This window comes from Acomys russatus, chromosome 20, assembly GCF_903995435.1.
Source record: "Acomys russatus chromosome 20, mAcoRus1.1, whole genome shotgun sequence".
In the NCBI taxonomy this organism is placed as follows: Eukaryota; Metazoa; Chordata; class Mammalia; order Rodentia; family Muridae; genus Acomys; species Acomys russatus.
In genome coordinates, this window is record NC_067156.1 from 27672439 (window position 1) to 27697209 (window position 24771).

The 24771-nt window shown below is 43.3% G+C and overlaps 1 protein-coding gene across 2 annotated transcripts in view; it reads left to right on the top strand.

The window, feature by feature from the left end:
* Arhgap26 (Rho GTPase activating protein 26) overlaps positions 1 to 24771 on the top strand; it is a 382948-nt gene that overhangs the window by 233692 nt on the left and 124485 nt on the right. For both annotated transcript variants that reach the window (XM_051163712.1, XM_051163713.1), the window contains exons 15-17: positions 10980 to 11067; positions 12773 to 12831; positions 14329 to 14434. In XM_051163712.1, coding sequence (XP_051019669.1) covers positions 10980 to 11067; positions 12773 to 12831; positions 14329 to 14434 — 253 coding nt within the window. The remainder of the gene's footprint in view (positions 1 to 10979; positions 11068 to 12772; positions 12832 to 14328; positions 14435 to 24771) is intronic.

Consider the following 24771-nt stretch of genomic DNA (forward strand, 5'->3'; position numbering starts at 1 on the left):
CTTATGTGACTGGTCCATCCACTATGACAGCGCATGCAGGGTCAAGGGACTCTTGTGCCGTTCTTACTTCAAGCCCTTCCCCCCTTTTTTTTCTTCCTCTAATTTTTCATTATTTGTGTCCTCTGCTGGCCTTGGCCTTGGCTTTGCTCTCTCTCTGGGAGTGTCCCAGATAGACCCAGGCACTGGGAGCTTGCATCACTCAGAAGAGTGTCTCTAGGGTAACAGTTTTGGCAGAAGGCCACAGGGAGGGCTGTGATTGGCCAGTGTGGGCCATTCACACGATAAACTTTTCAATTCGGAGCCAATCACATTATCCTCAGCAGATGGATGCAGATGGCCTGGAGCCTGTGCCTGGGCCTGGGCCTGGGCCAGAGAGTAGGGATGAGGCTAGTCCATGGATGCCCGTGGGCTGAACAGGATCATTGATGAGAAGGGGAGGGACCCTTCCCTGGAATAACGGTTGTTGTGGTACTAATGAAGTGCATCCAACACAGCAGTAGCAAGGTTAGGATTAGGTGAACAACATAACAAAACATGGCTCGTGCATGTGATCACAGAAAGGGCCCTATAACAAGGTAATAGGTAAGGCAAGAACTCCTTCCTCAGCTAAGGCTGCACCAAAGAGATGGGGCTCAGTGTCCAGTATTCTGTGTAGAGAGACCAAGGTGAGGCGTCAAATAGAATTCAAAGACGACAGTGTGAGGCCGATAGTATTGGAAAGAAATGCAATGTTTTTGAAGTCTACAGAGATCCACGTTGGGCAAAAGAGATGCTCCAAAAGGCGGCGGTTCTGATCACTAATCTCAGCAGCCCCCTCACGAGGTTCTGTTCTTGTTCTCTTCCTCAGCTGTCTTTAGATGTAGAGGAAGATAACCATGAGGATGAGAAGAATGTCATGAAGGAGGAATAGCCAGCAGCTGAGAGTCAGAAGGCTTGCTGCCTCTGCCAGCACAACATTCCACATAGGCTGGAGTATAAATGAGCCTCCCAGGAGTAGAGCTGAGCAGAGTGTAATGTGTAACCTGACGCTGAGAATGGGGCCTGTGGGTCTCTGTCTCCCTGTCAGTCGGAGGAATCTTGTACCCTTGCAGTTGTCAGGCCAGTGCACTAGGTCCAGGTTTGTCTCCTGTCCCTCTTTTGAGTGTGCTATTGTGTCATCCTAATCAATTCTTGGTACTATTACTAGTCGGGGCTAGCCAATGCTATAGACTGAATTCTGCACCAGGCCACAAACCCTCCAGGGCTCAGTGTGAACCCCATACTCACTCTCTTCCGTTCTCACCCTTTTCATACCCAGCGATATGCAGACACATTGCTTTTACTTGTTCCAATGCACTAAGTGGATTATTGTGTCTTCGTTGTTACGAACAGGGCTCAGGATTAAAACCAGACACTAACTTTAATGGGAAATAAGAGCCAGTGTGTTTAGGATGTCTTTGTTTTACTGATGAGAGTTCCTTAAGACAGCTTGTTAGAATTCCTCCTAGCCACTGCAGTGTCCGCTGTACTTCACACTGCTGTCCTGCCAAGAGCCACTCTGCTTACTTCCTGGCAACAGAGGTCGGTAGTCTCTGGGTAGTAAAAAGGGTTCAGGGAGACTTACAGGGTATAGGTATTGACCCCCCAACCACTAAATGAGGAGAAATGCTTACAGATCTTCTAACACCCACACTTTGTTGCTCATTACATGTCTGCTTCTCTTCCTTTCTGACTCTTTATATATTTTAAATAAAGCTACTCTGTGTGTGTGTGTGTGTGTGTGTGTGTGTGTGAGAGTGTGTGTGTGAAGGAAAGGGGATAACTTGTGGTTATCAGTTTTCTTCTACTATGTTTGTCCCAGGTGGGAACTCACATTCTCAGGCTTAGAGGCCAGTGCTGTACACTGAGCCATTTTGCCTATCTCCACCCACTTTTGTGTATTTTAAGCAATTCCTTTCTCCGATTAAAAATTATGAGTAGTCCTTGGTGAGATTTCAGAAAAATACAAAAAGCATAAAGAAGAAAATAATAATCCTTTAGACCAGATACAGCCTTTATTGTATACAAGACAGTTTAATCATAGCCCTTTTAAACCACATGCACCAGCATGTAGTAAGCAAGTAAGTGTAGCATACTGTATTAATATGCTTACAGCACTGGGCACACATGCTCTATGCTTTTTAACAGGCTGTATTCTCACAGCATTGTAGTGTCTGTTTTCCCATGTTAAGTCCTCCTATGGTGTCACTCTTAACAGTGCCCCAGTGCCCTGAATCGACTCCCTGTCCTAGTACAGCAAAGATGGGTGCCCTGTGAAGTAAGGAACAGAGGCGAAGAGCTTGTACTTTGGAAGCAGACACTCTGTTTATCCTCTTCAGTTTAGATGGATGGTTTTGGTGGCCTGTTCTTGTGTCTCCAGTTGCAAGTGATAGCCTAGACTGCACAGAAATAGGATGGTGAAATGAAAAGATGCACAAGTGTTGCTGAGTCTGAGCATGTTATGAAGTGCTTGTCTGTCTTATTCTCTTACAGTTTACCTTACAATGCTGAATTGCTGGCTCAGACTCTGTATATGGCTTTGGCCTCCTTATCTGCTGTTACCAAGCTCACTGTCAGCCAGCGTAAGGAGAGTGTCCTATCGCCCACAACGGCCATGCTCTGTACTTGGTTTTTCATATAAATAGTACACAAAAATGATGTATTTTCCTCTTATTGAACCTTGTTTTCATTGGTTTTGGATTAAATTGGCTCTTTTCAACATGTTTATGGTGCTGACAGAAGTGGTTTCTTGCCTGCCTTTATTCTTAGTATTATTTCCCTAATTTCTATTCTGTTTGATGTAAACATTAAATTTTACAGCTGTATTAGCAGCTTTTTAATCCAAATTTTCATGCCCTAAAATTTCCCCCTTTTTCTTTTTGTCCTGCATCTTAAATTTTTATGAAGCCAATCTCTCATTTTTTATCTTTGACCTTCATGAGTACTTGAGACTGTCGTCATTCCAAGATTATGAAAACATTTTGTCTTTCTTAAAATGAATTTGGGGACTGGCAATACAGCTTGGCAAGTAAAGGGACTTGCTGCCAAGTCTGATGACCTGAAACTGATTTCCCTGAACATGGTAGAAAGAACCAACTCCTGTGAGTCGTCTTCAGAACTCTGTACACATTCAGCAGCACTCGCGTGTGTGTGTGTGTGTGTGTGTGTGTGTGTGTGTGTGTGTGTGTGTGTGTGTACACAGTTTCCAAAAGAAATAAGTGAATTAATAAATGAATGTAAATTTTTAAAAATTCATTTGGATTATATTGACACACACAAACTGTAAACTCTTCTTTCTCTCAGTCTGTATACTGTTGTCCAATAACTGCACAAGGAGAAATCTTTCCACTCTCACCTACTTTCAGCATCACATGAGCACCTCTAAGAGTTACCGGGTCCATGAGGGTGCTTTGATAGGTAGTTTTTCTAAAAAACATACTCCTTACTTGTGGAGTTCATTGCTGCCCTTATCCTTTGTGTTCCCAGGCTTGCCCCAAATCCCTATCACTTATTTAACCTCAGTTAATTACTGTTGTGTTCTTGACATTAGAAACATGATTTGGTAGTTGACTTTTCAGTGTCTTTAATGGCACACTTGGCTGCCTGATGTGCTCCTTCAGCCATTGCCTTTACTATTTCCTGTCTCTCTCGCTTTCCTGGCCCAATTTTGTTGTGAATTTCATTTACATTATAGAGTAGATGCCTTCAGATGCTGTGGTCTCTGTATACCAACAAACACTGGGTAGGCTTTCACAGGAAGTGTAAAGCTCTTTGCTGAGGACTTTTCTCTGAATAGATTCTCCGTGGTCTACAAACACTTCCCTGAATCCTGTTTCAGACTCACTTTCTTCTGTGGCATTGAGCGGATGTTGTATGAGATGCTAGCCAGATCTCAGTCAGTCGTAAGTCTTTTATTTTGTTGGCTCTGTAGTCCTGAATAATTCCTCCTGGCACCACTCTGCTTAAGATTGTGGAAGAACTGGAGTACATAACTCTGAACCTAAAGTCTGCCGTTCTTCTCGTGTTTCTTTGCTGATTTTTCAAGGACTACCTCTGCCTCTTTTTTGTGTTTGCTTTGCTTTGTTATTGGATCTCTCATGTAGCCATGCTGAAATCAGACTTACTACACACATATGTACACATACACTCACACACATGTATACACACACGCACATGCCAGCACATATTATATGTACATATTTTGCTAAGCTAAAGATGACCTTGAGCAGCTCACCCTTGGCCTCCACCTCTGGATTGCTGGTATCACCACCACACCCTGCTGACTTTTCTCTTTAGAATTCATCCCTCGTGCTGTAAAGGTGGTCTTGCGCTCTGGCTGCCCAGCCTTTTTTCACTGTCTAGGTCTTGTTCTCAGGGCTCTCGTAGGCCTGTGGAAAGCAGACTCCTCTCCAGATGTGCAGGAAAGGAAGGAGTGTGACCTCATTTCCCTACCCAGGATGATTTGTTATGTTGAAGGCCATCATCTACCATTTCTCTGGGCCTTCACATGAGCCTGGCGTCTGGCAACAGGAGAATGTAAATAAAAGGCTTTTCTTGCTGTGCTGGTGAAGCTTCCTGCCCCTTTCTTCTGTGTATCTTTATTAATGTTTAACTATGGTGGCAAAGAAGTGCAAATTCAGCATTGCTGTCTGTCTCCTCCCATGCAGTCACCTCTTTCTAGGTTAAAATGACAGAGGGCACAGGGAAGTGTTAAACAGCAGAGCTTTAAATCAGATTACAGGCAGCGCTCTTCCCTCCTATCTCCAGCCATGAGCCAGCCTGCCCTGTCTGTCAGGAACCTTGAAGGTCTGCATTCCTTTCTTCTGTGCCCTTATCCTGCACACATTTTCACACATTGTCATAAATAAAAGCAATTGAGGACTTCTTTCTGAAGAGTTCCTCAAGTACCAGGTAATTCTTAATGATGACTTCTGAGACCTGAAGCTTATTATGTAATGAGTGGAAACAAGCCTGACTGAAGATTGTATCCAAGAGAAAGTAGGGGACAGAGAGAAAAGAAACTTCAGCCAACCCTAGTGAAGGGACCAGACAAACGACAGACTTGGGGGTAGTGATGGTTCTGGGAGCCAAGCAAGGGCTTGTGTGCCACCATCTTGAGTTCTTAGAGAGGAGGGATCACAGATGGAGGCTCACCTTCCCCCACTTTTGTACCTGTCACCATCCTTGACTTCAGGTGTGTGTTGGTCCTATTTGTGGGCTCTTATGTTTGTTGCACTGATTTACATATCTACCTTCCAAAACACCACCCAATCTTAGTCAAAAGCTGAATCTTGTGTTGTTGTTGTTGTTTATAAACAGTTTATAGCCAACAACACAAGATTCAGCTTTTGAAACACTTGAGTCTCGGATAAGGGGTCAGGATAAATAGCCGGAGAAAGGAGTCTTGAACAAGTAACATAGCACAATTTGCTGCCCAGAGCGGGGAGGATGAAATGAGCTCTCCTTTGACACTATAGCTTGAAATGTATCCTAAGAACTGGCACAGTAAACCTTCTAATAGAAAACACAGAAGGAATGTCTCCGTGATCTTGCCTTTAAAGAGCTTCCTTAACTAGAATACAAGAATGAACCATTAGAGGAAAATATGTGAAGTTGAACTTCATTTAAATAAGACACTTTCTCTCTAAGAAAGATATTGTTCGTTGTGGACCTACTGGTGCAACCTACAACCCCAGCTATTTGGAAGGCTGAAGCAGGAAAATGACAAGTTCAATGCAAGCCTCGACCACTTAGTATGACACTCTTTTAAGATAAAAATACAAGTCTAGAGATACGATTCCATGGTACATATTTGCCTGACATGCATGAGGGCCAAAATTCAAACCATAGTACTGTAGAAAAAATTCTTTTTCAGAAAAAAAGATAAGTTATAGATCTGTAGAAAGCGTTTATAAAAATGTTTATAAAATTTTTATCTAGAATATATTTGAAAAACTCTTGATCCTTAAGGCAACTACCTCAATTTTAAAAATAGACAAAAATATTGTAAAGAGTAGTTGATTAAGGAAAATACACAGAGCAAATACCACATGTAAAGTTGACCCACACCATAGAGCGTTTGAGAAGATTGTTTACGTCGTCAGTCAATAGTGATACAACTTGAGAAGTGAAGTACTCCTAAATACAGCTAAGGTAAAGTGACTGGATGACCTCGTCATGTGTAAGAGGAAGTGAAGCTGCCAGAGCCATCCCACTCTGTTGGTGGGAATGCAAATGGCCCTAACATTTTGGAAGACAATTTGACCATTTCATTTAAGGAAAACATTCTTATCATTTGATCTATTCTTGCAGATTTTGACCTAGTCCTGCTTGTTGATGGCAGCATTTACCTAAGAGATAAAAATGTAGTCCATAAAAAGCCTCTGGGCAAATGTTTGTAGTAGCTTTATTCATAGCAGCCACAACTGGAAAGCACCCAGATGTCCATCATCTAGGGAATGGGTAAACAAATTATGGCATATCCAGAACATTGAATACAACACAGTAATAAAAGGATTAAACTACTGTACATGTAACAGTGTGGATGGATTTCGCAAGTATTATGCTAGCGGAAGAGGACAGACTATAACGGAGCATCAGGAGTTCTTGGGTGTTGGAGTACCTGGGCTGTGGAGGTAGCTCCTTGACTATATATGCACTTCAGAAAGTATAGAACTATACATCAGTTAAGTAATGTTCAGTACTGTTCACTTTTAACACTCACACGTAGAAAAGCATTATGCATTTGTCCTTCTTGTCAAAAAATACAAATTAAAACATAGATATGACTTTAAAAAAACCTTTTGTGGGGGTTGGGGATTTAGCTCAGTGGTAGAGCGCTTGCCTAGCAAGCACAAGGCCCTGGGTTCAGTCCTCAGCTCTTGAAGGGAAGAAAAAAAACCTTTTGTGACTGGTAAAGATCCAAAGTTGGACTGCATGTAGTTTGAGGGTGTGAGCAGTTGTCACTCAAGATTAATCCTCTGAGGGAGCTTGAGTAGTATTCTCAGAAAGCCAAATGGCACCGATGTTTGATCCAGAAAGTCTACTTTCAGGAATTGTTTCTACAAGAAAGGTCTGCAAAGGAACATTAGCTTATGTCTGTGCTTATCTAGCAACAAGGATTCAACCACAACTTCCTTTAAAAGAGGACATTAGATCAAGACTGGCGCATATGTAAAGTGAAGTACTGGGGAGTCCATATATTCATGTGTGGGTGTGTTTTGTGGAACTGAGGATCGAACCCATTTGTTTTCTAAAAAGGAACACACACACACACACACACACACACACACATACACACAAAGACTGGGTGGAATATATGCAAAATGTTAGATTAGCAGTTGCCTGTGCTGTAGAAAAGATTTGCTGTTTAATGCACATAAATGTTTTCATTTCTTTCTCTCTTGTTGCTGTTGTTGTTGTTGTTGCCGTTTGTGTGTGTGTGTGTGTGCGCGCGCGTGCGTGTGTGCAAGCTGTATGTGAGGTCAGAAGTTGATGCTAGGTGTCATCACTTCTCTCCTCATCTCTTTTTTTTTTTTGTTTGTTTGTTTTTTGGTTTTTTCGAGACAGGGTTTCTCTGTGTAGCCTTGGCCATCCTGGACTCACTTTGTAGTCCAGGCTGGCCTCGAACTCACAGCGATCCGCCGGCCTCTGCCTCCCGAGTGCTGGGATTAAAGGCGTGCGCCACCACGCCCGGCTTCTCTCCTCATCTCTTGAGGCAGAGTCTTTCTACTGAACCTGCAGCTCACTGATTGCCCTAGACTGCCTAGTCAGGGAACCCCAGGCATCCTGCCTCGGCTTCCCCAGCAGATTACAGGCTTTCACCTTCATGCCTAACTTTTCATGTAGGTGCTGGAAATATGAACTCACGTCTTTGTGCTTGCGTCTTAAGCACCTTAACCATTAATCCATCTCCCAAGACTTCACTGATTTTTAAAAAAAAATACGTGTATATATTAGCCTAGCCAAAGAGGAAAATATTTAATTTGCATATAGTACAGTGTGTCAGTTGGGAAAAAAATAAGCCTGGGTAAGGACTTTGAGTTTCTTTCACTCTTGGTGTACCAAGTGGTTCTCAGAAACTGGTTTGGTGTGACCTAAGACAGCTTCCTGTTAGTAGCACAGCTTCCGTTCTGTGTTCCCTGATTATCTGGATTCACGTAGTGGTGGGTGGAAGAGAGTTCCTAGTCACTGCTTGTCACTCGCATGTCCTATTCAACACCGTACTGCTGCCCTTGCAGTGGGTGTTCATCTCCCTACGCTCTGCAGTGATTAAGGGGCAGGATGAGGAGAAAGGTCCCAGTTCCTCAGAGATGGCTCAGATACCACTGGTACAACCCATTCAAGGAGAGCCCCAGGAAAGAGAGATAGAGATAGGCCACTCTTTGGGGAACTGTGGTAACTTTGGTGGTTCTATTCAATTTAGTTGGCTATTAAATACATTAAAATGGACACATTCAAGTTATGAGCCTTGCCTCATTGGTGTTATAAAAAGCATTTCAGCCGGACTGTAATCTGACTCTCCTCCCTGTAATGTTATGCAATATTCCTATGGTTACACAGCCCAAAAAAAGTGAAAGCTAATGATTAGTTTGCTCAATGTGGTTCGTGGAACAGTTCACAACTCTCAGACTTGCCAACTGCTGCTGATGTCGATTCATGTTTCCCTTTCTGGGGTAGAAGTTGGATTGGTCCTCAGAAAAATGTACAGTAACATTTGTCTTGATTCCAGAAACCAAGGGGTGAGCAATGCTCAGGTGCCTTGGGAACAGAGTGGGTTGGGGGAGGTGATGCCAAGTAGGGTGCCTGGATGCCTTGGGCGTCAGCAGTCTGTGTCTGTCTACAGGAAGGAAGCATCAAGTGACAGAGAAAGAAAAGAATTAAAGTCTCAGAGATCAGGACAGTAGGAAAATCACCTTTTTACACCTTTAAGGACATTTGCAATAATAAAACCATGTGGGATTTATCATTCCATGAAAATGACTCTTTGTTATTTGTTTGTGTGACGAAGTCTTATTGCCCATGGTCATGTGTGAACATTGCATCGGCATCCTTCCTGTAGGGGCTGTAACGTATATGAGATAAATCCCTTATTTGCTTCATCTGTAGATATATGTTTGTGGAACGCTCTGCACAGTATGGAACAGCTGCAGTTGTGTGCTCTGTCTTGAGAATTATAGGTTAACTCCTTAGGCCATTCATGAGTATTTGACCTCATCCCACTAGGGTGAACGTGGGTTCTTTCTCATCAGACAGAAAAGTATGCCTGGTGACTCATCTCCTGTCCCAGTGGAAATGCACGTAGCCCTGTAGGCAGAGACTCTTGCTTGGTGTTCAGTCTTTGGAAATATTGAGAAAGAGGTAGACCAGTTTCAGTCTCTATTTACTTGGCATAGCATCTAAATATCAAACTGGAAAACCAGATCTAAATCACCATGAAATCTTTTCTTACTCGTTCAATAGATGGGGAATATGAACTAGGGACAACCAATTAAAAACTCTCCACTTCACTGATGTCCCTGTGACTGGTTCAGGAATGTCCCAAGATCTGAGCCCGTCCAGCCACTGTGAACTTAACTTTCCCAAGAGACAATGGCTTGTTTGACTGAAAAGACATTCCTAGGTTCAAGTGCTGAACCCACTGTGTCTCTCTTTTCTGGCTTTGTTCTAGAGGCTTTTTCTAAGACTTAATGGTAGCACTTGACACTTATATAATCTTCCAGCACCCAGCACACTAAACAGCAGCTTGGCTTCTGGAGAAGTCATGGACTTTGTGATGACTAGAGTAGGTCAGGTCCTAAGCCATCTCTGAGGTTCACAGTACCCTGAGTTGTGCCTTTCTTTGAGCTGTCTGTCCTGACTTCACTTCTCAGCCCAAGAAGGAATAATAAAAGCGAAAGTCCTTGTGAAAAATGAGGCACTGTGCAGAAAGGGAAGAGAATGTGAGCTGGGCTGGCTGGACATGTTGGTTTTAGGCCATATAAGAAAGGGTGGATTTTGCCTCCACACACCTAACTACTGTACTGCTTCTCTGTCCCGTTTGTATGTGAACTGACCCGTCTTGCTGGGGACAGCGATCCCCATTGACCCACGAAACTGTTCATGCGCCTATCCTTGCCTTTTATTCTCATGTCTTTGTGCTGCTCAGGACAGCTACGGGGATTTCTCCTTTAGTAATGCGTTTACTTAAAATACGTTTGCTTAAAGTTGCATGCAAGAAGAGGATGAAGAAGTAATTGCGAGCCAGCACAATTATGGTGTGCTCATTGTACTCAATTGAAAAATTACTATAAAATAATGGAATCAAACCATACATGACTCAGAAAATATCAAACCAAAATTCTTACCACTTTAACACAATTATTATTATAATTTGAAAGTGTTTTCTTTCATCCCTTTTTTAATGTTTCTCAAAAAATGTTTGGATCTTGATTTTTTTAACTTACTGTTATATAATACAAGCATTTTCCATGTCATAAGTCATCAGTATTACTGTAATGTTAAATTTAAAAAATGGCAACCTAATATTCCATCAGGGAGTTGTGCTGTAATTCACTTAACCACACTCCTCTGATTAGGGTGGTCTCTTTCTTTCATTTTCCCCACTGTTTTAAAGAAGAGTGTGAGCTGTATGTGTCTGGTCTGCAACTTGCTGCATGCTTTGTCTTGTTCTGGGAGGCAAAATGTTGAGAAATGGAATTTCTAGTTTGGAGGATGTGAACATTACCAGACTCTGGGTGATACATATTGTCAAATTCCTTTGTGATGTGTTGCATCGCTATTGGCTGCCTCTACTCTTCTAGTGATGAATACTTGGATTTTTAAGTGTTTCTCTGATGCAACAGGCATAAATGTCTTCTTTCTTAACTTGAATGTGATGAGGTGGAGTGCTGTTGCGTGTGAACGTTTGATGTTATCGTGTCCCATACTTTGTTTTGCTCATTGTCTTTTCTCCATTTCAGACCCCAAAGCGGCTTCTGAGACGGAAACTGATATCTGTGCCGAGTGGGAGATAAAGACGGTCACTAGTGCTCTGAAGACCTACCTGAGGTCGGGATTTCCACTTGTGAACAGCAAGCCACCTAGTTAGTGTGCTGTCAGGGAGAAAGCAGTTTTATTTGCAGCCTCTAGAGAGCTGCTGGGTGGGTGTTTGAGATGTGGAAACTGTGTCTGTGTGGGAGCATTAAGTTTGAGCTGTTCAGGCCAATCGTAAATTGCCCAGGGCTGATGGGCTGCCACTGTGCGGGGGTGCTGGGAGTGATTTAGAAAGCCCTGCTCTTAATAAGATGCAGTAAAATGATTAGCTTTAGACCTTCTCTGAATGATCTATTAGGAAACTAAGAACTCAATACGGCACCTCGTTGAGTGGACTTGATCATGTACCTAGTTTATATTGTGACTCTTTTGAGTTTTATATAGAATATATGACTTATATTGGTCTTCAAAAATGAGAAGATAGATGTGGGAAAATTGCCATTGGGAAACTCCCATTTGGTCTCTGCTAGAATGGTTAACTAAATAAAATGGAGGGAGAAAGGAAATATTACCTTGTACTGCGCTATTATATACAGTATCTTTCTTCCCTTCTATCCATCATTTGGACTGTTGGCTCACTACTTACCCCGCTTCCGCTACCCTCACAGCCCTACAACTCACGCTCCTAGGAACACTGTAATTCTGTGCTGTAGTCACGTGGGAGAGTGGGTTGTAGTCTTAAACAGAGGAGAACTGGGATCAAGTGTCAAATAAGCCACTATACAGGCTTCATGAAGATTCATTTGGCTAGGCAGCAAGGGAGGTCACAGTAAGGAGTTGGTAATGCCAGCTTTATTTGGGGCATTGCAAGTGAGATGCAGTGCAAGGGGTGACTAGGAGTTGAGTTAAGAAGCTAGGGACACTGATAGAATGAAATTTGAGACAAAGGATGAAGAATTTTTTTGGTTATTGCCTGGATTATCAGAAAAAGCCCATTTGTAGTTAATCATGTGTGCACACAGCTGGTACAATGTCTTATAGCTGTTTGGTACTTTAAGTAATATTCCTTTTGGAAGCAAAACACAACATTTTTCATGGTTGTTTCTGGAAGTACTGATTCCAACAACAAACTTCCATAGACGTGAGAGTCTAAGGCCAGCTGATGCAGAGATGCATGTAGCTAGTTGCTTATAGCTTATTCATGTCCTAAAGTGCTCTTGTTCATGGGTGACTCTGTGACTGAGAGGATATCTTCAGTTTGTGCTGCCCTTGTCGTTCTGTGACTGATGTAGAGTTGTAGCTGTCCCCTTAAAAAAAAAGAGGCAATCCCAGCACTCTGGGAGGCAGAGGCAGGCAGATTGCTGTGACTTCAAGGCCAGCCTGGTCTACAAAGTGAGTCTAGGACAGCCAAGAATACACAGAAAAACCCTGTCTCGGGGCGGGTGGGGGGGTTGGGGGGGAGAAGAGGGGCAAAGTGGTACAAACACTTGTGACCCCAGTACCTGGGAGGTGGAAGAAAGACTGTGACTTCCAGTTCAGCCTTGGTGACATGACAAGATAATGGTCGGTGGCAAATATAGGTGAGGAGAATGTTAGCCTGAGGATTTTCAGAGGATTTCCAGTGAAATGCCACATGCTGCCAGTCGTTCTGCTCCATGGAGCTGTGCTCTGTGTGGTTGAGGTGTGCCATGCTGTTTGGCCGTGTTCATGGTGCTACTCGGCAAGAGGGGTCATCCTACTGTGAAACTGACTTTTCTGTGTCTATATATTTTTATTCTAGAATGCTTCCAGGACCACTCATGATGTACCAGTTTCAAAGAAGTTTCATCAAAGCAGCAAGTAAGCATCTTTTAGTTGAAGTTTTAAGGAGAAAAGAATAGATTTTTCTATTTTGAGGAACACTCAGAATCTAAAAATAAATGCTACCTGGGCTGTCACAGTCTACATGCAAAATGTCTGCATACAAACTTAGGAGAGTCTGTCACAGAATAAAAATGAACCAGAACCATGACTGCCAGGGGCCTTACTTTGACTTTACAGTAAAAGAGAAAAACTTGAGAGGTATTTTTCTTGACTGGAAGGGAGGGTGGAGTAGAAGGAAGGAGAGATGAGACAGAAAAGCAATTTTGCCTTTCCAGTTTTGATTATTGGAGTCGTAACTTCTTAGAGCTTTTGTTTTCCATCCTTAAAGTAGCACTTTGCAAAATGAACCAGACATGTACATTTCCTGAACTGAGCAATGGAATTGCTTCTCTGAGCATGACACCATTTATGTAACGTCGCAGACCTTTTTCCACCATGTCTTCCATTTACAGCTTCTGATCATTCTTGGCTCTGCCATCTAGGTTCCTAACTCCCATTACTAGTATTAAAGTACATAGGGATTAGGTTCAAGCTGCTCTAAGTATACTGGAATCTGTCTACGTGGGGCTGACCAGCAGCAATGGGGCAGTTAGATTCTCTATCAGATTTAAATCTGGCAGGATGGCCGTTCGTGTTATGATGCCCATAGCGTGTGCCTCTCACTGGCTTCTTTTAGCCTTTAGGTTTGTTTACCCTGGTAACTACTCCTGGCCTAATTTTATAGTACCTAGTGTTCTACTTGCCTTACATACTTGGCCTTGTCTTCTTCAGCGGGACTAGAGAGGCATGGGAGAAAGCTGGGAGCGAACACGGTGTTTATGTGAATTCTTTCTCAAGAGAAATTCCAAACTCACAACAACCATCCTCTAATTAAACTTCCTATCAGTTCTATAAATAGGTAGGGCAAGTATTAGCGCTGTTTCCCAGAGAAACAAAGCCACTTCCCCAAGTTTAATCAAAAGGTGACAGGCTACGTTATAGGTTAGAGAGTGACAGAAAGACAAATATTTTATTTGCCACTGTTCTCTTTTTACTGGGCTGGTGTGTTACACGTAGCTTAAGCACAGTTGTGATTTCTTTGTTGCATCTGGATACATGATTTTGAAATTTGAGATTTGTGTAATGCTCACATAAGATCTGTTTACCACTTCGCAAGTGCATAAAGTTCCTTCTTTCCTTGAAGTGAAGTTGGCCCTCTAGGGAGCCAGCTGCTCCCATGGTGGTTCCTTCCTTGGGTGTGCAGTTGACCAGCTCCATTTCATCACATTATTTAGATGAACTCTGATACAGAAAGCACAGTGAAAGGCCTCCCAGGGCCAGCCACTCTAGTCCTAAGCACGCACACAAGACAAGGCTGTAAATCCTCGAGAACCTTTTTCCTGTGTTAGCACCAAGGCTTTAGTTCCCCGTGGTCTCGCCTTGTCCAGTGACTTAGCTGTAACTCCATTAAATCATTGCCCCTTGCCTTGACAGAGCTTGAAAACCAGGAAACTCGAGTCTCTGAGATCCATAGCCTTGTTCATCGGCTCCCGGAGAAGAATCGGCAGATGTTGCAGCTGCTCATGAACCACCTGGCAAAGTAGGTTCCTCTCCCATTACTGCTTTTTCTGTCACCTCACAGAGTTCTGACCTTCACAGTGAGGCCAGTGTTTCTTTCTCTCACTGTTGCATCAGGTAGGCTGGAGGTTCAGGAGGGAAGCATGTGCAGTGCTAACTGCAGAGAACACACTTAGTGCCAGGCGGCCTTTGCTTGCAGAGGGACACGGCAGGTACCCAGAGGTTGCAGGGGGAATTCTGCATCCAGCCATTATTCCAGCTTACTGTGGAGTTTTCAGGGTTTAGACGTTCTTTTGATGACAAAGGAAAAGCAATATGTTAGAACTTGGATTTAGATGCACAAGAAGGCTGGCATTTGTGAGGTGTCTGTTCTTAAGCCACTTAGCCACCATTGGACAAACCACAGGTCCACCCACACCTTAGCTTTCTCCTCCTATTCCAATCTAACCAATGGACAGCTTGTTCTCCACGGTTGTAGGGGAAGTGGGGACTGCCTCTGACATGAACTCTGGGGTTCCTGATTTTATCACTTCTTGGTGGAGAGCCTGGCAGCACACAGAGGAAGGGGAACCAGGCTATCTGGATGAGACCTGATAGGCTCATATGGGGGGAGGAGGTCCCCTTCTGTCAGAGGTCTGGGGGAGGGGAATAGGGCAGAAGAGGGAGGGAAGGTGGGAATGGGAAGATACAAGCCAGGAGATAACAGTTGGGATGTAATCTGAATAAGTTATAATAAATTGAAATAACAAAGTGTGGATAATGGAGTGCCTTCATCTGTAAGGCTGTTTGTTTGTTTGTTTGTTTGTTTATTTATTATTTTTGGCTCTTTCAAGACAGGGTTTCTCTGTGTAGTCTTGGCTCACCTGGACTCGCTTTGTAGACTAGGTTGGCTTCAAACTCACAGATCTGCCTGCCTCTGACGAGTGCTGGGATTACAGGCATGTGTTATTGTGCCCAAAGGCGATTGATTTTTAAAGTTACCTTACTAAAGCCTTTGAAGAAGCCTTGGGAACAAGGGACTTATTTTTGTTCAATGTCCTCTTGCCCTGAACATCATCAAAGCATGGATTGAGGGCCTGGTTTTTATGCTAGGAGTTTTAAGGGTATCGTGATGCTTTTGACTTTTAGTGGATACTGTTGCCTCTCCAGTTTCTGAATGGCTGTGATGAATTACTTTGTGTTAGTCGTTACCTGTATGCTATGTACTGACCTTCATTGTAGAATGGCAGTGGTGTTGGGGCATGAATGTGTAAATTTTACTCAGTCCATTAAGTTCCAAACTCGCTGAACTGACGTGATGCAAATCTGCTCTTCACCAGTGCTTTGCTCATGTTGCTGAACCAGCCCTTAGGGATAAGCGCATTCTTGTCTGTAGAAGATTGTTATGTATGGTTCAGTTTCATTCATCTGTTAAGCACTTGATGTTCCCTTTCATTGGGGGGCATACATATGTCTCTCATAAAGAATTACAAGGCTATCACCAAAAATCAAGGATGTTTTGAGAATCATGGTTATTTTGAATCTTGGTGAGAAAGAAGTGGGTAGAGTCAAGGAATTTTCCATTACTGATCACTTTTCCTTTTTGTGATGACGTATCTGAACTAAATATTCAGAAATTACTAGGAAGCATAATTGAGGACATGTGAGTTTGCTGGGAGCCCCCAGCATGTTGAAAGATCCCCCATGACAGCCGCTTAAAGTAACGAATGGGACCATGGCTTCAGAAAGCAACTCCTGATGCTCTGAGACCAATTTGCTGCTTGTTTGGTACAACCTGAAGTCAGTCATTTGCCATCCTAGGAAGCTGGTTTCTACCATTACAAACAGAACTTCTCATATTCTAGGGAGGCTTTACGTGCATGCTCTGCTAAGTTTGTGAGGGGAGTTGTGACTCCTGATGGCCTCTGCATCCCCAGGAAGCTGTGAGGCCTGCCGGGAAAGGGAAGGGCTGGGAACTAGCTGAAGGCAGTGGCTCTTTTCATGCCATGTGATGAGAAGGAGCTCAGGTGGACCAGGAATTAGTGGCGATCTACCAGAACTCATATTGAAGTTTTCCCATTTGCACATTGCCCCGAGGAGTAAGAATCTTTAAAGAAGAAAGCAATTAAAACAAAAAGTCCATTTTCTTTTCAACTGTAAATGTAATATAGCTAGGGAATATACAAGTTGTGCTTCTGGTCTTGACTTCTTGCCTTTTGACCAGTTTATACCAAGGTGTTTTTCCCTCCCGTGGTTGTTTATTCCTTTGCAGATCTGGAGCCTTTTCTGTTATTTAGTGATGGTTGACTTGGCCTTATGCCATTTCTTTGTTTATTTAAGTATCAAGATGTCTACCAATCAGCTGGGTGTGGTGGCAGATCTCTGAGAGTTAGAGACCAAACTGGTCTACAAAGTGAGTCCGGGACAGCCAAGGCTATACAGAGAAAACTTATTTGGAAAAACAAAAACAAACAAAAATGTCTACCAGGCATCTAGCTTCTGCACCCTCCTGTAGGTTAGAGCTACTGAGGTGAAACAGACTCCCACTCTCCACTGTGCTCTGTGCCCATGCTCTACAGAGCTTCCAGATTTAAAATGTCCATGAGAGAGATGGATGGAGGAGCCTTGCTTGAGAGTGTCTTCAGTGCTCAGGGGAGTTCTCAGATCATCCTCTGCATGCACTGCTATCCTTATTTTAGTGCCCAGCTGTGGGGGAAACTGAACTTGGGGCAGAACTTTTGTATAATTCCAGTGTTCTCAGGTTCAGAGTTAGCCCAGGACTGGCCCCAGGTATTGTTCCCTGGCCGCTTGCTTACTGGCCAGCTTCCTTCCTAAGTTTTGGTTTCAGGGCTGACTGCTGTAAAGCCCAGTGTTTACTTCTTTTTTTACCTACTCTTTGCCTGTGTGTCTCAGCCTCTGCTTCAGAGTCAGATGTTACATATTGTGCTTTTTTGTTTGTTTTATATTTTATAAAGTTTTATATTTATATTTATATAAAATTTATAAATTTTATATTCAATCTCAAGAAAAAATACACTTGAGGGATTGGTGGGGGCTTGTAAGGAAAAGACAAAACTCCTGACCTCTAAAGGCAAAATGATGACTAATATGGATCCAAGTCACAAAGAAGTTGGGTTTCTTCCAGACCTCAGAGAGAACATCAAAATTACAGGCAGCTATGCACATGTTTGTGTTGATCCAGCGTAAATCTACTACAATAATTAGATGTTTTCTATGTGTGTCTTGGGATCTAGTATGCAGTGTAGAGTCACTTGCCTACAAGTGTGGTTGGAGTCACCCTTGGTGCTTGTTTACCCTGGCATTTCTGCGCCATACCGTGACTGTACTAGCAGCTGCAGCATTTCTGTGGTGTTTTCCAGATTGATAATACACAGACAGACAGATCTTTGAGAATCTCTGGCCTGCAGGAGGGGCCACATATAAGTATTTTTAAGGGAGAGAGATGGTATTGAAAAGGCATATAAGGCGGAATTTTGGAGTATATTAATGACAGAAGAAGAAAACTGACTCTTCAAATACAGAAGACACTATTGTTATCATTAAATTGTTATTTAAATCCTGTTTTGATTTCTCCAGATTTTGCATTAAATTGAGCTCTAAACACATTAATTTTATTTTAAAATAACACACAAAACATTTTCATTATGAAGGAAATCATGCCTGGCTAGCTTTCCATCTCTGTAGTTCTGCCTTCTTAAATCTCAGTTTTCTGAGTGTGGGAGATGGGAGGGTGGGAAGAGAAAGAGAGAGACGGGGTTTCTGTGTCTTCAACCAGGTAGGCATGGGGCCAGGTATGGCTCATAACAGAAACAAGAAAGAAAATTCCTGATCTTATAATTGTGGAATAAAAGATAAAAGAACAGTGGATGAGTAAGAAAGACAAACCTCATGGTAATTACCTAATGTTTACATATTTGATGATCCAAGTATGTTGGCTCTCCCCACACATATCATTCACAGTGGCTCATCCTTAGCTTTATTACAGTGTCTGTGCTCTGTAGGTGGATTTCAAAGCACTCTCTATACATCAGGAGTCACTTTTAAACAATACCCTTTCGTAGCTCGTTTCCCCAAAACACTTACTGAGAAGTAAAGCTTTCTCTTTGATGCAGTCACCTCAATGTGGGAAGGCCCATGGAGGCAGAAGCTTGTCCTTCTTCTCATAGTGGTACTGTGTTGCCGAGGAGGCTTTGGGCTTCAATAAAGATAAAACCTAATTCAAAATGGATTATTAAAGGGATCTGGTACGTTACCACAAAAAGTCAGTTTTGAGAGCTGGTTAACCTGCGGCTTCTGAAGGACCCAGGTTATTTCCTGCTTAGTCAGCCTCCTCTCTCTCGGCCATCAGATGCTACTTACGTCCCTGGATATCAGTGCGTGGCAGAGGCACTTTGGGAGTTTTTCAGAAGATGCTCTCCGCATACTTGCCAGTGTTTGTTTGCGGTTTGTTTGTTTCTTTGTTTTTTTCTTGGTCCGAAGCAATTGTCAGCAAGAATGGAATCCTCATGACTAGGTTACAACAGTCAGGATTTACCTGAACTGCCGGAGAAGGGGGCACAGGCAGCCTCACTTTGGAGCCTATAGTGTCTTTTCCAAGCAGCCGTAGCAAAATGCATTCAGCAGATGTTAAGTTCACTAATGATCCTTCTGTGGTGTCACGACTCATCAGGACATGTAGGACCAAACAGTCAATTTCTGTGATTTTGCCTCATATATACCAAATTGTGAGATTTGAGGGGTAAAGCAGTAATAAAGAAAGCAAAATTAACTCTGTGCTTATATCCCCCCATTCCCCAGTTCCTTGTTATTTTTATTACTCTATTATCTGGTATTTATTTTTATCATCTGTCATGTTGTGACTTTGCAAAAGGACAACAGTCTAACAATTACAGGGATCATGAAAGAATAATGTGGGGCAAATGCTTGCCATGGAAGTAAGAAAGGCTTTCTTTTTGGCAGAACTTTATTGGGATCTGGTGGCTTTGGTTTTCCCCTCAATCCTATGACTGAAGCCTGAGCACTTGCATCCATGGAAATCAAGAAGAAAGTATCGTATTTCTTTTAGGATCCAGACGCAGTGGGTTGAGTTCAGATAGAAATGCTTGTGGACCTAATGGTTAAATAGCACTCCGTGACACCCTGCAGGGTCGGAATAAAAGGAGGTGGGCGCTAATACACAACACCAGCACATAGTTCCCATATAACTCTACTACGTTTTCTCCATCCCAGGCTTCAAAGACAAAGTTCAGAATGAGCTGCCGACCACATGAGAAAAGCTAGTGCTTTCTTTGCCACCAAGGGTACTTCAGACCAGATAGCTGTGAGCTTTTACAGTCACAGTCACTGCAGTTAATGGTTCTGATCCAGCAGCTGTCTGGGATGGATGCTCCTGTGGGCTCTTGGGCTGCTGTCCATCAGCCATTGCACCACATCTCCCAAACCTATGTTCTCTCTAGTAGCCATTAGACATTTTACTGCTGCCAGTACAGAATTGTATGGCTGCTGGGCCACTGGTGGTTGTGGCTTGATAGCTCATGGAGCCGTATTATGGCCAGTAATCCCAGGTTGACCTCACCCTTGATGTCCTTCTGCCTCAGTCTCAAAAGTAGTAGCATTACAAGCATGCACCACCAGGCCCAGCTAGTTTTGATTGAACTGCTCTTTTTTTGCCCTTGAATCCACGTACTTCTTTCCGTTTCTATCAGTGACTCCCCATCCCAGGCTGTGTGCAATGCCTCCTTCCTGGTTGCGTTGCCTGGCTCTCCTCCAGGCCACAGAGTTAGGGCCCTGGAGGTATAGAACTTGGAGCACAGTATCTTTCAACTTGTGTAAATCATCTATTTAAAACAAACAAACAAACAAACAAACAAGCAAACTGAAATGATAAAATTTCAAAAGCAGTTTCTCCATTGCCATCACAAGGAAACCCTACATACAGTCTTCAGCCCCTTTGGACTTTGCAGCCCTGTCTGTGTCTCTTATAATCACCCTTGTCTATCATGGGATTCATGGTAGGCCGACGCTACAGGATATTGATTGAGCTGGACCAGGAACAGTCTCTTGCTCATTTCTCAAGACGTCTTCTCCACTCCATCTTTTCCCTCTCGTAATCATTTCCTCTCTCCTGGAATGGCTGCTGCCCAAAGCTACCTCATTCTCTAGCTTGAGCACAGATCACATGCTTCAGTCTACAAGATCCCTTCCTGCTTTAAGGTCCTCTCACTTTCCTGAGCTCCCATTATCTCCTCCATTTCTCTTTTTACATGTATCGCTTTCTGCCCATGGCACAGTTGGCTGAACGTCCCTTTCGTCCTACCATCGGAAGCTTCCAGGGGATGGGCAGTCCGTCTTCCTTGTCATTCTCTTACCTGTACACTGCAAGCAGGCCTCTAGCTGGAGCAGCCCATGTGTGTTCTGTTTAGTGGCACTGCCACACAGTGCTGAACAGGTTTTCAGACACTTGAAAAATTTCAGGGGAGGGGCTGGAGAGGTAGCTCAGAGGTTAAGAGCTCTTCTGGAGGTCCTGAGTTCAATTCCCAGCAGCCACATGGTGGCTCCCAGCCATCTATAAAGTGATCTGATGCCCTCTTCTGGCGTTCAGGTGTACATATATACATAATAATGAATAAATAAATCTTTAAAAAAGAATTCAGGGTCCCTGTTAGCAGTTGGCTAGCTGAGGAGGAGCCACACTATCCACCAGGGGGTGCTTCTCCAGTTTTCCATAGCCCTCCACAGCTCTACTGTCTCCTGGGAGTGGCCCACTTCTTGTGCCTCATCCCTGCCTGGTCATGGTGTAGGCATTTGGCCTTTATCTCCAAAGAGAGCACTTGGTAAGCAGGTAAATGAAGAAGCAGGAATGGGCTAGGAGCACTGGTGTTCTGACTGCCTTTTATTCTTTTCTCGTGAATGACCTGCTGTTGGTGATAGGTTGGGGATCCCAGAAGGAACCAGGCCATCTTGTTTTCAATCCTTTTTGTGCTTACAAGGCAGGGAGACACTATTCTGTTCTCTTTTGTTTAATTCAAGACCAATGATTCTCAAAAGACCCGCTGCAGCTATTCTTGGTAGAACCAGAGGAAAAACTATTTGAATGGACACAGCAGAGAGGACTGCCACTTAACTTTAAAGCAAACAGCCTAAGAATATCATGGTCTGTGGCCGTCAGGATGAGGGTAAAAGAATATAAGTTAAGTCTAATTTATTTTGTCTTAAAAATGAAAAATGTGCAGTCTTTTTGAATTCACCTTTCTCATCCCATGGAGCCCCCATCCCTCAAGGGGAAGTGCCTGGTGTCAAGCTACCGGCTCTCTGCAGTCTGTACTCCTTTGATCTGGGCCTTGTGTTGGTTTTACTTGTTCCACTCACATTTGGATTTATTTTTCAGTGACCTTTCTGTTTTTATAATTTATCCTCCTTAAACTCAAGGAGCCGGCTCTGGAGTTGCCTCTCACAGTTTGGAAAGGGCCCCTCTCCTTTGTCATCTTAGTTTCTATGGGCTGTGTGGTAAAAGCAAGAATACCAACAACCTGCTGCACTCGTTCCTCCTCTGTTAGATCTAGCGGAGCCTGGAAGCAGTGATGAAGTCTTTGGGGTGGGGAGGGGAGCTGAAGGCCTCTCTCACCAAGCATCTCATACTGTCTGCATTGCATGCTGAATATCTCCTGAGAGTTGATTGGTTTTTTTGTTTGTTTGTTTGTTTGTTTGTTTTTTAAAGATAGGTTCTTTTACCCTGGTTGTCTCCAGTTCCCTGTGTTCCTAAGAATGACCTTGAACTCTTTTGAGGGGAGTGGTGAGGGCAGGTCGAGGTAGTGTCTTATGGAATCCAGACTGGCCTCAAACTTTCTTTGCATCCAAAGATGACCTTGAACTCATAATCCTACTATTTTCACCTCCTGGGTGCTGAGATTATTGGTATGTGTCATTATATTAGATTTGCATGGTACTCGTGATCAAAACCAGGGCTTTGTGCATGCTAACCAAACATGCTACCAACTGAGTTACATCCCAACCACATAAGATACATATATTTTTATACTGACTAGTTTCTCACCAATTCTTCAAGTAGTTGTGGTTTATATGTGATCAGGCAGACTTGTATGAATTTGAAGTTCATCTGTAGGCACTGTGAGCACAGTGATAAACTGAGAACATACTGGAGCCAGAGCGCCTGATTCGGATCTGTTCCCTCCTATAAAACTGCTAGAATTAGTTGCTCCCTCAATCTTTCTCTGTATATGAATGCATATATGGTGGTACTAGGGATGGACCGTGGGGCTTCATATATGCTAGACAAGTGTTTTACCACTAAGCTATATCCCCCAGCTCCATATGGCATTTCACTATATCATAAACATTTACATTAGAAAATCCTCTAACTCACATTGTACAACTGTAACCCTCATAGTTTCCTGATCATAGTCCCAGACTTTCATAACTTTTAACAGTCAACACAGAGAAGCACAAGCTAAACTGTTGTCAACATATACACAGCACTGAAACCAGGCTAATGTACTTCAGTGGGAAAGCCTGCGGGGAATGGGAGGTGGCACATGGGTGGGGTGAGTGATCCCTAGAGGCAGTCTCTATATAGCCTCATTTATAAAATAGGTCCAAGAGCTTGGACAGATGTTGGTTGTAGAACCTGTGTGCTTAACTCTCGCTTCCTTCTGCCAGAGCACCTTCTAGTAAAATAGCTTCTTATTAATGGGAAAAACAAAGTAAGATGATAATAGTGCCTGCTGTCCTGGAGTTATTAGAATTAAATTAAATGCACATAAAGCTCTTGAGCATGTGGAACATCTTCTGCAGATGTCATCTCTTGAAGCCTGAGAAGTGAGGAGATGGGAGGAAGATGGGACAGTTACTGAGGTAATTAAACACACGCCAGTTACTGTTGTTGAGTGGCCGGAGCTTTCTTCTTAGTTATGGGAAGACTTTGGGGTAGATGCTGAAAAGGGTGCACAAGGCTCCTTCTGCCCAAGAGACTTCTGTGTGTGTACACTTTGCTTTGCTTCTTTTTTTCTTGGTTCCTGGTGTGTATTTGGACCAAAGGACTAAGCATCTTACTCTTCTAGCGAAAGATGAGCTATCCCAGGGCCAGCTGGGAGAAAGAGCTGTTATATCTGGTTTCAAATCCCACCTTATACCAGACCTCACACTTCTCTGTGAAGATTCAGGGCCTCCAGGGTTCAGTGCTGGGGAGCCAAGCACCTGTTCAGCAGAGCAAGCCCAGCAGAGCTGATTTCCATGATGCTCACTCTCCCCCTCCCCTCCCGCTTCTTAGTGTCATGAGGCTGATTTCATCTCAGAAGCAGCTGTGTTTACTGCAGTTTAATAATTCTTAATTTCCTGAAGGGGGACACATTATATCATGAAGACTCATCTTAGTCTGCATGATCTGGAAATTTCCATGTCTCTGTCTGTGGGAGACCTTCTTTGTGATTCAGCTCTGCTGCCCTCTCAGACACATGCCTCTGTTGAACACTGCTGTCCTCCCTCTCCGCTGCCCAGCCTGCCACTGAGTGCAGTATTTTTAAGTCACGAAATGTGCGTGTATTTGTGTGCAAGACTGTGCATACATGTGCAACTTCATTCTCCCCCAGTAGATACTTTGTCCTTTTTCCACTTTAACTCATGAAAGGCTAGAAGAAAGGGTAATATGTTGTCAGTCCTCTGCTTTGTACAGGGATGTTTTTCTTTGAGCATCTCAGCATCCTGATCTTGTGTTTCTAATTCTGTAATATAAACATACTTCTGTTTTGCCTCATCCTATTCAATGGGGGGAGTGGGGGGAGGGAAGGTAACCCAAAATAATTGGCCTTGACAGCATACTGCAAGATCTTCCTTAGCACTTGAAGGCACAAAAGACAGGGTCCAACTTTGTTCAAGTCAGGCTTTCAGTGAGAAAATAGAGCACCCTGGACTTCAACATGGAGGTGGCTGGTTTGTTGTTGTTGTTTGTTTTTTGTTGTAAGCAATAAAAGTTAGCTTTGAGCAATTTAAGCTACGTGTAAAAAAAGGAAGTTTATTGGGCAGTGACATAATTGGATGCAGAGTTGAACATCTGGTCCTGCTAAGCAGTCTTGAGGCTCCTTGTGCTCTCTGCCATCGCCCTCAGCATCTTTCTCAGCACTGCCACTTCTCTTCTAGATGGTTATCTCAGATGTTACTTCTTATTTGACAGGAGATGTACGTTCTCTCACAGGCTCCCCAGGCTTCTGTTACCAGATTAGCACCTATGCCTGTGTTTGTGCCAGCCATCCTGTGTTCCCACTTCAAGGCAGTCTGTCACTCTCAGCCCATGGCTGCAAAGCCAACCAGTTGGGACCGCATTCATTCAGACTGGGATGTACCATT